The sequence below is a fragment of the Panthera uncia genome, chromosome A2 (assembly GCF_023721935.1).
Source record: "Panthera uncia isolate 11264 chromosome A2, Puncia_PCG_1.0, whole genome shotgun sequence".
Lineage (NCBI taxonomy): Eukaryota > Metazoa > Chordata > Mammalia > Carnivora > Felidae > Panthera > Panthera uncia.
The window spans coordinates 82,533,550-82,549,030 of NC_064816.1; the positions used below are offsets into that span (position 1 = coordinate 82,533,550).

At 36.3% G+C, this 15,481-nt stretch overlaps 1 protein-coding gene across 4 annotated transcripts in view; it reads right to left on the bottom strand.

The window, feature by feature from the left end:
* The window catches only part of HGF (hepatocyte growth factor), a 77,821-nt gene extending 63,768 nt beyond the window's left edge, over positions 1 to 14,053 (bottom strand). For 2 of the 4 annotated variants that reach the window (XM_049641355.1, XM_049641353.1), the window contains exons 1-4: positions 13,507 to 13,828; positions 6,683 to 6,848; positions 2,094 to 2,206; positions 493 to 607 (exon numbers count right to left, since the gene is read on the bottom strand). In XM_049641355.1, the coding sequence (XP_049497312.1) occupies positions 493 to 607; positions 2,094 to 2,206; positions 6,683 to 6,848; positions 13,507 to 13,588 (476 nt within the window). In that variant the 5' untranslated portion in view covers positions 13,589 to 13,828. Of the gene's footprint in view, positions 1 to 492; positions 608 to 2,093; positions 2,207 to 6,682; positions 6,849 to 13,506; positions 13,833 to 13,895 lie in introns of those variants that run through there. The other 2 variants (XM_049641354.1, XM_049641356.1) reach the window with 2 other exon arrangements.
* Positions 14,054 to 15,481: the final 1,428 nt, after the last annotated feature.

Sequence of the window (15,481 nt, forward strand, 5' to 3'; positions counted from 1 at the left end):
GTGTTGATGCCTGGGTGGCGGGGTTTGTTCAAGGCTCATAGCAGTTGGTTTTAGTGTGCAACCAAGGTTGTGTACCACCACGGTTAAAGAACAGTCAGCCCCCAGGATCAGGTCAGAATCTGATCCGCTGCCTATTTATATCACAGTGAAAGCCTCCACTTGAGCTGCAGAGTGCTGTACCTTCTAGAAGGCGAAGAGAGGCGGGGGGAATATATGTGTTTTCTTTAAATCACATTTTCATTACTTCTTCACAAATACCAAGATGTATAAGATGAGGTTTTGAGGTAAGATACTGTTAGGCCATACTTAATGGCAAATTTAGTCATCTTTGGATATCAGTCATGAATTCACATAACCCTTGGCTTGATGCAATTCAGTAAAGTTGGGTAAATTATTATAGAACCGTAGATTATTCTGAAGTACTAACATGAGATTGCTAGTACACATATAAAAAAGAAAGGCTCTCCCCTCTTTTCTTCATGCTGTTCTTACCTGTGTTCATGTGGTATCATAGAATTCCAAGGCTGGCATTTGATGCCACTCTTAGTGATAGATACTGTTCCCTTGTAGCTACCTCCTTTGCCAATGATGCAGTTTCTAATGTAGTCTATCAGAGGAAAGCAGAGAAAAGTTTTATAACTATGTGTAGCATACTCTGTATATATTTAAAAAGAAAAAAAAGAATTCCATCCAAATCTTTAGGTAATTAATGTTTATAAATTATCTCAAATCATACTGACATTTCTGGCCTAACGTTTATAGTACTTAAAAAAAAAAAAAAGACTACTTTGGAGTTTTAATTTTGTGAGTATATTTCTGGAAAATAGCAGAGATCAGTCCATGTTCTTAGTGGAGATTAGCCTGTATACTCAACTGGTCAGACAAATTTAATTTGGCAGAATGATTTGCTCAAATATACAGACCATTTTAAGAAAATATTAAAAATAAAAATTAAGTAATTTGCAAATTTTATTCAATTCAAAGAGTTACTTTAAGATAATAAAATAACTGACTTGTTTTTATCTCAGTAAAATTGTGTAAGTTTTGTATATGTGTGTGTGTATGTCTGAGTGATAGTTGTATTACGTTCATTATTATTTTCTAAATTTTTGCTAACTTTAGTGCTGCAAAACTGTAGAGCAATTAATTTGACACAAGCCGTATATTCCTATCAAATACCAGTATATACACTTGTTAGCAACCTAGAAGATTAAAAAATCGTCTTATACTACATTATGAGTTATGTTTAGGATTTACAGAATTACTGGGGTATATAGATCATCTAATTTTCTTTTTTTTAGGTCATCTTATTTTCTACCATAAATTAATTTTAATTTAATTTAAACATCTACCTTCGTAACAAGGAAGTATCTCTGTATATTACCAAATACTCAAATTAAATGGCACAGTATGATTTAGGAAAACGTTAAACTTGATTAAGTACTATTATTATAAATACAATCCATAATTATTAATTTGTGTGATAAGAAATTTATTTGGTAAAATTCATATTTATATAACACTTTCCAGTTATTTCATTGATATAATTCTGCTTTGGATCAAAGTAAATAACCTGTGAATACAATATCAAGTGAACAAAATAGACACATTAACAAATAATATCATCTTAATTATTTTAAATATTTATAAAGTATATAATTAGGAAAAGTCACAATTAATGTTTCAAAATCTCCACATTTTATTATCAGCAATCATCACTATAACATCAGTTATTCAAAGTTGTTAGAATTTAAAATACTATAAAATAAGCTCAAAATGTACTATATTTTAAACTATTAACTTAAGGTGGCACTTTCTAAAATGAACATGGGGAATATCAGTTCTAGGAGATGCTCCTAGAAATAAACAAAGAGGGAGGGGGCCAATATAATTATGGAGTGTTTAGGGAGTGTTCTTTTTAAAATACTATATTTAAAAGAGTCAAGACACTAGAATCTGTCTTAATGGAAGAATTGACTGCATAACAGATCTAGCATATGATAAAAAATCAGCAGGAAAGAGCACTGTAGCAGGAAATTACACATATTTTATACTTTATTTTGTTATGAAATATTTAGGGAGAAACTAGTTACCTTTGTTTTCATAGAGATCGAATTCATGACCAAACTCTTTTTTCACTCCACTTGTCATGCTATTGAAAGGGAACCAGAGGCATCGTTTCCTTGCTTTATCAAAAACAAAGGCCCTGAAAAAAATATCTAAATGAAAAGAAGGAATACTACTATTTATAAAGTTTTTAAAGAATGGGCACATGGTTTAGCCAAGGAGGGCAATATAAAAAGATATATGATTACATATGCATATAAAAATATGAGTGATTTTTGGACCTACCATTTTGATGGCCAAAGAAAGAACAAAATTAAGTTTTCATACATGTACATTTAAATATCAGAATACTGTTTGGAATGTTCTCATGTTATTCTTTTTTTTTTAATTTTTTTAACGTTTATTTATTTTTGAGACAGATGTTCTCATGTTATTCTAAATGATGTTTAGACAAATTAAGACTTAAACAAGCCAAATCAATATATAACACAACTGCTTGGGTTACTTCTGAAGACTTTTTTTTTGTAAGTACACAACAAGTTGGAAGATTTTGTTTATAGTTATATACTAATGATTATATTTGAAATATCATGATTAATTTCCAAAGTTTGTAGTTGTGTAAAGTACATTCTAAAGTGACATTTCCTAAAATGCATTAGACAAATCACCATCCAGGAGATTCTACTAGCAAAAGGGATCTGAAATCAAATGTTTGGAAATTTTGCATATTCTAGAACTTCTTGGTGAGTTATAAAGCATGGAAGCTTATTAAAGCTATGAAAATCTTGTTATTAGGATAGCTGTTTATGTAAGTCAATGTTTCCTAAATAGATTTGCTAACTTAGGAATTTTTAATTTAAGAAATCTATTAAGAACCCATAACATATGCTTTTGATAGATCGTCTTGAAGAAAATTACTAAAATGTGTCACTCCTACAATTATCATTCCTACAGCTAATTATATTGGATTTTGTTGTTGACTAAAAAAAGTCTTTCTAAAGTAAAATGAGAAGTAGACAAAGCCTTTAACTGAGCTTAGTAAAGAGCACGATAAAATTTTCAACATATTAAATGCTACCATGTCTTACAATGTAGAAAATGAAGTTGGAATTCTGACCTGTTTACCTTCCTTTAAGAAATGGTACTAAAACTCTTTCTCACTATGTTCATGCTAATCACAATGTCATCATGTACAAGTATCCAATTAAAAGAAACATAGCATTTCTAAGAATAAGGATTTTTCACTTCTAATCCATATAATGTTTTGAGAACATATAGTTTTCTTATAATTTTAGATATCCCAAATTAGCCATTTATTTCTTAGCAATTTGCCAACTTTTAAAATATTTAAATAAGGGGAAATAACTTTTATGAAACATGTAAAATATGTTATAAAATTATTTGAAACACTTTATCTATTATCTCTATTTTTATTTATTCTATGTCCAAAACACCCCAAAAATTATATTCATAAACATTGTGCTTAAAGATATGTTGAAGTATCTACCTACAAGAACTTCTTACAGCTGAAAGAGTAATTAAGGGCAAATCATGAAAGTATATCTTTGCAGTGGTGGCAGAATAACTTACGAGAGAATTGGCTAATGATAGACTTGAATTTTGATCTGGCAGATTGTAGGCTTATGCAATACATGTTAAATTCCCTATTACTCTATTACAGCACCTTGGTAAGGGGCATGTTAAATGACTTTGAACACATAGTAATTAGATAAAGAGCTCATATAAACTAAACAAAAACCTAACTACAAATTTTAAAGTTACAGAATCAATAACTTGCCACTTAAGTTCACATTAAAAAATAAAATCATGGGGCGCCTGGGTGGCTCAGTCGGTTAAGTGTCGGACTTCGGCTCAGGTCATGATTTCACGGTTTGTGAGTTCAAGCCCCACATCGGGCTCTCTGGTGACAGCTCAGATCCTGGAATCTGCTTCGGATTCTGTGTCTCATTCTCTCTCTGCCCCTCCCCCACTTGTGCTCTGTCTCTCAAAAATAAATAAATTAAAAATTATATATAAAAAACAAAATCATACCACACATATAACTACTCATCAATTAATAATATTGCTTTGACATGAGAATGCCTTGGAGGTGACTCATGAGTCCCATCAGGAACATGCAAGATTTGCCTCTGTGAATACACAGGTGATTGCATCCAAAAAGTGGGTATCAGAATTTCCAGCTTGCTGTCTCCATTCACCCTTTTCTCTCATTCCATTTAATGCCATATTCTCTCAGAAAAGTGTTTCCTTGTCTCATTTTATGCCTCCAAATAGAATGGATCCAAACAGTCAGATTCTAGAGTAGCATCTTGTTTTAAGTTTGACTTTAAGAGTCTTTATCTTATCCTTATTTTAATTATCATATTCCTTTCATACATGTAGATTTAGGTTTTCATACATGTAGATTTTTTTTGTCTAGTTTTCTCGTTATATATGTCAGAAAGGCAATCCCAATACCAGTTACTCAATCATGGATGGAGGAAGAAAGCCTCATATTTTCTTCTCTTGAGTCAAGTCATGGATAGCAATTTTCTGAGGAGCTTAGAATCAGGCATTCTGGTCATCTTTCCTACCCAGCAAAAAAAGAACTTCAATCTCTGTAAAATCAATATTGTTGATAACTTCTCAAGAGGAGGTAGTGTTTGAGAATGTTCCACCCTGCACCCGTTGAATCACGGATGCTTTCATAAAGTTTTACTGGTATTTTCTAAGCATTTTTGCATATTTGCCATTGCTTTTCAGTGATTCTAGTCCATATAACAAGCCTGCAAAAAAAATCCTTTAAATCATTAAGAGTCTAATTTCAGAGTATCACAGTATGCCCATTGAGTTCTGAATAACTAATATATTTAGTGATTCCAAACACATATGTATATTTGGGATAGACAAGTGAGAAGGATGACACATTTCTGGGCAGAGGAACTTTGGCTGTACAAAGGTTTTATACATGTGGTTTTCTGCACAGGTTGCCATAAATTTGAAGACTAAATATAACTCAACCAGAATATAGTAGGAAAGTATGAAACCTCATATGTGGGATATGTAAAGATTTTTAATCAGGTCACATGTGTTCTTTAATGCAGCAAAATCATTTTAGTTCCTCTTGAATAAAACAAAGGGAGAAGTTTTTCTTTTGTTTACTAGAGATAAGGCGTGAAAAATGTGAAAATCGGGAGGTCACAATGCCTTCCTTACTTGTGGATTCAGGAAAGTGTGTTTTCAGATTCAGAGTTAAAAATCAATAATGAGATGAACTTCTCCCATTTCCTTCGACTCACCTTCCCAAGCCTGTGAGGGGAAAATACAATAAATCTAACCTCCTCAATTGCAAAAAGAACATTACTGTAGATCTACACAGCTATGACATTGATTGAGAGTAGTTTTCTCTAATTCATTTTATACAATCCCAAGGCAGGAAAGTCAGGGAAAGAAACAGAATTATCACAGGAATATACATGCAAAGTCAATTCTCCACTCCCCTTGCCAGGAAATCTCTCCCAGAAAGTGGCAGTTTGGCAAGAAAAATACTTCCAGAGGAGTTATAAATGAATAGAAAGGAGACAGTCTCTCTTCCTACATCTGTCGAGGACCTTCTCTGACCATACTCTTTCCCTCAGGCGCCAAACACTCATTTATCTAAAAAAAAAAAAAAGGCAAGATGAAAGTAGGGTCACTTGCCTCGACTTTACTAAAATCTGTATTCATGGGACATGACACTGCCCAAATGTGATCATGAATAGAATTCAAAATTGACAAGATACCACATGCAATCCTGTCAAAATAGAATGAGATAGGGAATAAAGGGGTGTCAAGTAAGTGAGAGGCTGGGATGTTTATGGGGAAGAATGGGGAAATGCATTTTCTTCTGGCAACTCAGAAAATTATTCAGATGCAATTGTCTCCTTCATGGCCCGAAACTCCCGAGTTTTATCCTTGGGCTCACTGGCAAAGTAGGAAGGAGTTCTTCCCTGTGAGGTTAGGCAGGGAATTTCAAAAGATAAGAAAAGTCGCCTTTGGAATCTCTTCATACCGCTTTGAATTGCCCCATCACTTTTCACCTAAAACTTCATCATCACTATCCCCTAACTCTTTTTGAATAGCCTTTGCTGCTGACACCAATCCCTCTAGTCTTTTAATCTAATTCTCTCAACACCTTTTATTTCAATCCCTTAAGACAATGACGTAACTTGCAGTAAATTCTGGCTCTTGCCCAACTTATATTCTGAAAATTCCTCCACTCCTCTTGCAAGAAAAAATAAATGTTTACTCTGAATAGAATACTTTAAAATGTTGGATAAAAGGCAATCTAGTTGAATTTTAGTTTCTAAAGTTCAACTATTCATAAGATGAGAAAACACAAATTCCATAACCAGAGGCACTGTGGATTCTAAATGGTATCAGTTTATGTGCTCTCCCTTACTCACATTTCCATCAACTGGGAGCAACATCTCCTGTTATAATGAGTGAAAACTCAAGTCAAGCTTATACTTTTAAGGGCAAATTACATGAATCCAAAAAGTGGGGGGAACCATGATGATAATTAGTAGATGCTGTATTTGGAAAGTTATCCTAAGAACAAAATGAAGCAACTTACTTGCAAGTGAATGGAAGTCCTTTATTCCTAATACATCTATTGGCACATTGGTCTGCAGTGTTCATTTTTTTTGTTTTTATCTTCAGTAATGGGTCTTCTTTAATTAGAGTAGTCTTTGCTGACTTTTTGAATTCATGAAGTGTGTTTCTTCTTTTCTTCTGTCCTTCTATTAATAATAATAATTTTTTAAAAAAATGGAGGAAAAGCTTTTAAGGCTCATATAGAAAAAAAAATGTCCTTAAGGATCATCCACAAGATAGTGATTTTATCTGACAACATACTAGATCTCCAGGGATTGGGGGTGAAGTGAGGTGGGGATTGATACTCTCAGATAGTTAAGAGCAAGAGAGGAATATTGTAATCAGTGAAGAATAAATAACTTGTCATGTAGAGTCACTCATCTACATTCTTTAAAATGAAATATGGTTTTAAAAATTAGGACAGAGTTCACTCTAAAGAAATAAATGACATGATATTCTCCAAACAGTATGTAAGCAAATGTCCGGGCTTATCATATCATGCTCTATAATTAAATTTGTCATTTCCTTCTACAGTTGGCCCTTATGTAAGTTATAGTATTAATTAGATAAGCCAACTCAATTACATGTGAGCAACTTCTCACTAGAAAATGGCACAGTGGATAAATTCTTCTGACTCTCTTTGAAGTATTTCATATTACTCAAGTTTAGCCCTTCTCGTTTCCTTCATAAGTGTTTTCTGTGCTTCGGGGCACTATTTCTTAGTATCACTGAATTGTCTTGAAATCAAGCCAACTACTATAAATCAAATGTGTGTAAAACATCATCCTTTAATGTAGCAATATCATTTTTCTTCATGAAAGTATTCTCCAAAGCCCCTAGATAGCATGAAGCCTCCTATTAAAAACATGAAAAACAGAACTAAAACATCCTAAAAGACTTAATCTTGTAGATAACTTCAGAGTATCAAGCGCTTACTTCTTTATTCCCAACTTGCCCAAAGTTACCTAGTTTCTAACGATGGTCGCCATCTTCACAATGAGAATGAAAATGTCTAAGAGACTGCGCCTATTGTGTATTAAGGAGAGGCATGATTGTGCCTCTCTTCTGCCTGCCAGTTCTTTTGAACATCCTTGTAACAAAAGCGGTAACAGTATCTTCATTCTTAAGATGAAGAAACTGAGACACAACGAAAAATTAATTGCCCCTTAAGCAAAACTCATTTGAAACTCAACCGCCTAGCTTCAGAACCCCCATTCTTAAACACTCGTGATGCCACCTTTTTTAAAAGAATTATAAGAAAGTATGTAGAAATATGGCTTACAAATATTTTTTGAAGATCTGGTTTAGGGCTATCAGTAGAGAAGAAATTTGGATGGTAAGACAGGAAATGCATTCCTGCTCTTTATATGTGGTGAAATATGCGAAGAAAAGAGGGTAAAATTTTTGTGCAGAAAATTTGGAAATATGGCTAGCAGAGTGAGGTACAAACAATGGCATCATACTCTCAAATTTGCCAGCAACCACTGGCTCCAGTTGGTTTATTAAACATGCAGATGCTATTCATTAATGTCTATCCTAACCTGAAGTCCACAATAAATAAGAGAAAACATGAAGTCCTCTAAATTTCTGGTTCTCTGTAAAACTCCAGAACACAATCCCCAAAAGACTGGTACTAATTTCTGTAATAATGTTTTCATTTTCAACTTTTCTTTGTCCTACAAGATGGAATGGCTATGGTACAACAGATATAATTTAAATGACATTTTAACATAGAAATTCAATCAACCAAATAATCTATCAACATGTTATTTATTGAGTGTGGACCAAATGCCTTGCATAACGTTGGCAGACAGATGATAATTCTGGCATTCTTACTGACTTGCCAAATGACTTTGTTTAATTACCTGAAATGCTAATATACCAATTACTCAATCTACAAAATGCAAGTTATGTTATATTTGAAGCTATTTAATTATTAAGTAGATATTTGGAAGTTAATTTGGATTAAAAAATGTTATTAATATGCAAAGTTTTAGCTTTGTTTTTGAAATTCCATTCTTTAATTTCTGGCATAGAGAAGAAATTGTTATTCTCCCAAGCAAAGAAGTGGTATAATTCTTTTCACATTTTGGTTTCTGCCACAGGACCATGTTAATGGGAGATACATTTCTACATTAAGAATTTCTTGCTTTGACCATAGTGCACTATTTCTTAGGTGCTATGAAATGTTTCACAGAATAATAATCATCTGATTTCCTATATACATATGAGTATTTCTTAGAAAAAATAGTAGTTAATGATGCTGAAAATCCAGTAAATAAAACTGTTGGTTAAAAGGAAATGTGCACATATACTATATATATGTGTGTGCACACACGCGCGTGTGTGTGTATATACACACATGTATGTTTGTCATATCTATGTCAAATAAATTCAGTTAACTAACAATACAGAATTAAAATTGGCCTCATGCATGTGTTCATTATAAATGTCTAGGTGTGAGAGAAGAGCATAAAGCTAAATTTTAGAAGTGTAAGGCAAACATTAAATTAAGATATGCATTTTACTATTTATCAAATAAAAGAGGACCCCTTGTCAATGCCCCAGTTTCTTTTCTCAATACCATGCAATATGAAGGCAAGTATTGAAGAAAGAGGTCTCTGTGGGATTATTGTTTGTGTTTAATTCTACAGATCCTCAGTTGTCCTATTGAAATGTGTTAATGTGTGACTCTCACAAAAGTAGCCTAACTCTTGCTTGCTGATAAGTTTTTCCATCACCACCTTTCATCTAAAGATCAAAAAGCCTTCAGAAAAGCAAACAAATCTACGATTTTCCTTTACTAGATAATAGACAGGTGTGAAAAACTTGTCTGGGGCTACAGAGCTTATCAAAGGCAATGGGAGCCAGGTATCAGGATTCCCTTTCACTATTTATTTCTCATGATTTAGAAGCTTTCCCTTATAATTTAGTCATTTCTACTAGGTCAGTAATAAATTACTATAAAATGTGAAGTTGAAGCTAGCTGTGTATCATGTAATCCAGGCATCTATAAAACTAATTTCTTCTTCAATAAAAGAAAAATTCAAAACAGAAGTCGTTCAAAAACAGAATGTGAAAATAAAACTCCTTTGCTGAAAATAGTTTCAACTTTTTCTTCCATATGTATTAGCAACTGATGCTTGTTTTACTGAAAACAGTTAAAAGACCAGCTTAATTTGGGAAGAAACTCAAAGAAAATATCTTTGGATCAGATTTTTCTCTACTATTTTTTCTGTATAACTATTAGTTGGAGTTTATAAACAAAATATTGAAATGAAATCAAAGGGTGAGAGATCACTGCAATTTTGTCATGCTTTCTTGTACTTTAAATTGCAACTCCTTTCTCCTCTTCTCCTAGTATAGGAAAACATTCTGGAAGCTATATTTCTTGAAGAACCTAAAATCCCTATTTTAGAATTGAAATCATTAGGATCTTAGTGAAAACCTACAAACAGAAAGTAGGGTCAAATGTATCAAGGTGCTTGAAGAAAGACACATTTCTCCCTCTGGTCCGTGGCCTCACACTCATTTCTCTCAGTACCTCATATATTTTCTTCTCTGTATGGTCTAACCATTGACTTCAAAGGAAAATCATGCAAGGAAAGGATTTGCAGGGTGTGGAAAGAAGCAGGAATCTGGCTCCACATATTCTGAGAAACCTACCCACATGATTAGTGATTAACAGCTTGAAGTGGCAAGATGTTAAGATGAAAGTACACAAATAATTAATGGAGGGAACGGTAGTGACTGGAGACTTTAAACTTCCCAAAGACAAGAATCATAAATACTAGTCCACATTTTCATTTTCATTGCTGTTATCTAAGGACTTGGATTTCACAGTTGGTATTTGAGAAGCAGCAAAATAGTCTCTTGCAAAGAAAATGGAGCAATAGTCAAGGTGAGATTCAGGGCCTCCCTTCTTCACCTTCGTTCGGCTTCCTTGGTCATTGTCATTGTCATAGAAGCCTCCGTCTGGTCTCCTCCCTATTTCTCCCAACAACTGTTTCTCCACGCAGCAACCAAAACAACCACACTGAAGTACAATTTAAGTCAGGTATCTTGTCAACTCCAAAATTTCCAACTGCTACCCATGATGTTCAGAATACTTTGGCACACCATTCATGTCTGTGCATACGACCTTACTTTAGTTTCTAATCACAGGCCATGGTACTCCCTCTTGGTACTCAGGTACACCAATCCCACATGCTTACCTGTGCTCATACTTTCTCACCTCTATGCCTTTGGTCATTCTGTGTTCCTCTGACCTAGGTACCGATCATACTACCATCCATCTTTTCATACTCAGCCTGGATACCACATTTTCCCCCAACTTCTTACGCTAGAAATGAACTCTCAGTCATAGTATAATAGTGTTCCTAACACAGAGTTTTTCTTACATTACTTAGCAAAATGGATTTTTAAAAGGCAATTTCAGTTAATTTCACGGCTTCTGGCTTCAGTATAAATAAAAGAAAAAAAAACAGCACATACTTCATTCTCATAGATTTGAGTCAGAATCTCAGCTCTATCCCTTTACTATGAAAAGAGAATTAAAGTCTTTAAAATCAGGTGCCCCATGTAAGATGAGCAGAATAATGCCAATCTTATCAGAATTAAATAAGTTCTTTTAGAGCTTGGCCCATAACAGTTGCTCAACAAATGTGGGTTTCTTTCACATCTGTTCATCTTTATATCTCTCACAGGTTCCTGGACATCAAGAACTTATTTAGTGCTTCTTTTGTTACAGGGTACTGGATATTAGTTTCCAGTGTAGGTAGAAGCATATAGAGGGTAATTCTATGTAGACCAACTCCTATAAAGATGGCCAGGGTCACTATATTGCATATTTCTTCAGAAACTTTTCTATAAAGTATCTCCTTAACACATCCTGCTCATGATTGATAGTCACCTCATTAAAGTATCCACTTTCATTCTCCCATTGTATTATTTTACAATATGTGCAAATATAGACTCATGGGATAAATCTAAGAGCATAACAAAAGCAATTAACAATAAAAGCCCTAAATGTTCAATGTGAGATGATATAAAAAAGGACCAACTTTCTTGGTATGTTCTAAGAGGACTGTCCATATTCTCCAGTTTGGAGAATGTCATAAAAAAAAAAAAAACCTATCAAAATAAACTTACCACCCAAACCAAGCCAGACCCTCTTTTGATGACAATTTTACCATTATCCACTTCAGGAATTATTCACAGCATATCTGTAATCCCCAATTGTCCTCTCCTTGCCTGCCAGCACACTCTGGGGCTGCATTCTCCCTATACTCAGGAAACGCAGTCATTTCAACATTAGCCAAAGTGAAACATCATTACGAATGTATATCTCCTGCCAAAACTCCGTAATGCATGCCAAAAACAAATAGACATTGTCTATGGTTGATCTACTGTTTGGGTTTTCCACATTGTGTTTCCCTCACATTAGCACAGATGATTTCAGGTAACCATATTGTACTTCAGGCCATCAACGTTTGAATCTTTAAAAATGAAAGCCCTCAAGATATTAGCCATGCTCTCAATTTATGCCCTAAACCTCCTGAAATCAGCAGTGTCTTCTGAGAGTTCATTTTAGCATGACATACCTCAAGCATGACAACGTGCTTGATTGAGCTCACTTCTTTTTCACCTCTTCAGAAACCTTACCTAAATGTTTTCAAATCGGCCCTTCCCACACAGTGTTGTTCTCAAAAGGACCACTTCACAAGATTGAAGAAGAAAGCCAGGTGGGCTGAATGTCTTTCCTTGTCAGTTAGCAAATTCTTGATGTTTTCAACCCTTGCATTACATCAGAGACTAGATCAGAGTTCCAATAAATTTCATATTTAACTTATCTCAAAAGATATGGCCGGTTCTCTGGTTTGTGTTATGAAAAGGCCATGTCTACCATGTGGGCATTTGTTCCATTCTTTTATTCCCCTGTGCCCACCCGTGGTGCTCACTACCTTCTCCCTCTGGCATCTCAGCCACTACCATGATAATACGACCAAATACAGATGTTTCCTCTTGCCCTGATAACAACAGAAAACTTCCCAAAGCGGCAGATGAAATCTCTACACTTCCAGGAAGGTAGTATGAACTCACCAGCAATTCCTTCCCAACCTATAAATTCAGGGGAGAAAATGGGAGGCTGAAAGGACCCCTTCTGCAGCTTTAATCAGAGTCACACAATTTTTGCCTCCCTTGCACTGCAGTTTCAAAGGGCAGACATCCATACCCAGACAGAATGAGATCTTAGAAGACAGGCTTTCTCTTTCATTTTTATAACATGCATATACTCAGGGCTTAATCTGCCTTCTCCAAATGAGAACCTGTATAAAGTCTTCATGTAGCCCTGAATGTTGACTGAGTGACGTGGGGTGGTGGAACGTCATGGAAAAATATCCTCTGGAAAGAAGTGAGTCCCTGCTGTACTGACAGTCCCTCTCCCCTCTTCAGACCAGACCTTCTGTTCAGCCTTCAACTTGTCCAAACCAGCAAAATTCAAGCCAGTGTTAGCACTTCATTCCTGTCCCACAGTCCACAGCTAAGAGGCTAAGAGAGCCCTGGGATTGGGTTGGGGGGTGGGGGGGGGAGCGCACTGAGGGGATGTTAATTATCATTGTAAATGCCTTGCAAACAGGAACAGAATATCAAAAGGAAGCATAAGGAGAGGTTTAAAGGACCCAAGCCACACACAGAGCTGAGGAAGGATGCTGGGGATGGGGTGGAGAGAGTTAGGAAAAGGCAAGGTTAGCAGGAGAGAGTTAAAATCGTAATGATGAAGAAGAAAAAGAGAAGACTAACCTGCATAGGGGATGGGAAGCAGAAGGAGGTGGAGGAGGACGTGCTGCAGCAGCAGGACTGGAAGAAGTTTGGTCACCCACATGGTGCTGCTGGACGGGCTGGCGGATCCCACTGGAGGAGATGCCTGGCTGAGAGAAGCCTGTTCCGACTCAGTGCCTAAAAGAACCAGTCGGCTCTGAGCTGCTTTTTATTGCGATGAGCTAAGTTTGTTGTGTGATTAACTGGAAAGATCTAGGTCTGAACTCCCTCTTACGGTAAGAAACTGTTTAACAACAGCCCTTTACTCTCTTCCACCCCCTTCCTTTCCTCACTAACCACCCCCCCAACAACACCAAAGAGATCCCAGCTCCCCGCGCCCCCCCTCAACTCTGCTTAGGAAAGAAACTTACAAAGAAAAGGTCACCTGGCCTGAGGCCAGCTCAATTTGGAAGCTCGAGCTCCAGATCCCTGTGGCTCCTATCCGAGTAGGGAAGGGAGGAGCAAGGCTCAGCCCAATAGCTAAATCAAGGGACAGGCAGAGGACCAATTCGCTAAATTTAAACAGGAAAATACATGTGTTTACATGTCTCTTTGGGAAAAGAGGAAGGGGAAGCAGCATAAGAAGAAAGCAAAGAGCTGCCTTTCAGTCAAATGTGCTTCAGCTCCTAATCTGTCTACTTTCACTGCTAGAGCAAACTAGGGATTCAAAACACTAGCACAGGTTCCTTGGGGTGTTAGAGACGGAGCAGAGAGGAGGGAGGCAGGCGAGGAGGCAGAACCAGGCGGGTCCAGCCCAGGTAAAAAGCATTAGGTAAGAAAAGGGTGTGGTATTGGGGGGTAAAAATAAACAAGCAAAATGAAAGCACCCACGGTGTCAGGTAAGAAAATTGCCCCTGCCCAATATCCGCAGGGCAGGCTGCTTTTTTCAGAAGCTGTACTACCTCTGCGATCACCACAAATGTGCCTGAAGTGCATAAAAGAAACTTGTCTGATTGAGGGTTGGCGATAAAATGTGTTCATGCTCTCCCTTAAAATGTCTAAGAGATTAGGATTATCTACTGCCTGTCCCCAACAGATAAATGTAGCATGGACTATGTGTCCTTATACCACACACACACACACACACACACGCACGCACACGCGCACACAGGCGTGCGCCACTCTCATGCATCTGTGTCTATATGGTGCACATATCTTCTAAGACTAACTTTCACTGGAAATTTCTCAATCTGTTTTAATTCGTAAATAACTAATATGCCTCTCTTCTCCAGTTCCATCCCTCTGAATGCACCCACCAGCCTCCCTAAATCTACACTGAGAGATAAGGAGTTTGTGTGGATTGGCAGGAGTGGGGGGGACCCATGTCTGCAGAATCTGTGAGATCATTGCTCAGAACGCTCATTTTATTGAAAGGATTTGTCTTTGCATCTCCAGGTGATGCTCAGATTACTTTAGGCAAGATGGATTTATTTTGCTTTATTTTGGATGGATTCAGGGGAAGAGTTGCCCCCATGCATCTCTGAGATGCATCAACTAGGAACCAGTGTCTCTGCGGGCAGAGGAAGAGATAGCGGGTGTGATGTGAAAATGACCCTGGGGCCACGTACAGCTTGGACGGAAGTGTATGTGAGCAAAATTAAAACCATTCACACTACAGCCTTCCCTTACTGCATGACTCTCATCCCTCCTCCTCCAGCTCTGCCCACTCCCACCTCCAGAAAACAAGCTTGGTTTAGGATTGCAAGAGAAGCTTGAGATTAAGATAATTACTTTTGAGCAATCTATACATTATATTACCATTTCCTTCTCTTTAATGATTTTCTCCTTATAAAAACAAAACCAAGCAAACTGAAAAGTCATTTGGTAGCCTCCCTCTAGTGTCCCAAGTATCCATTTTACTTTCCTTTTTACTTTGCGATACACCTTTTTGGAAAATCTCAATTTCAGTGTATTGCCTGACCATGATCTTGAAAGGCCCTACAGCAACTCTTGCGCT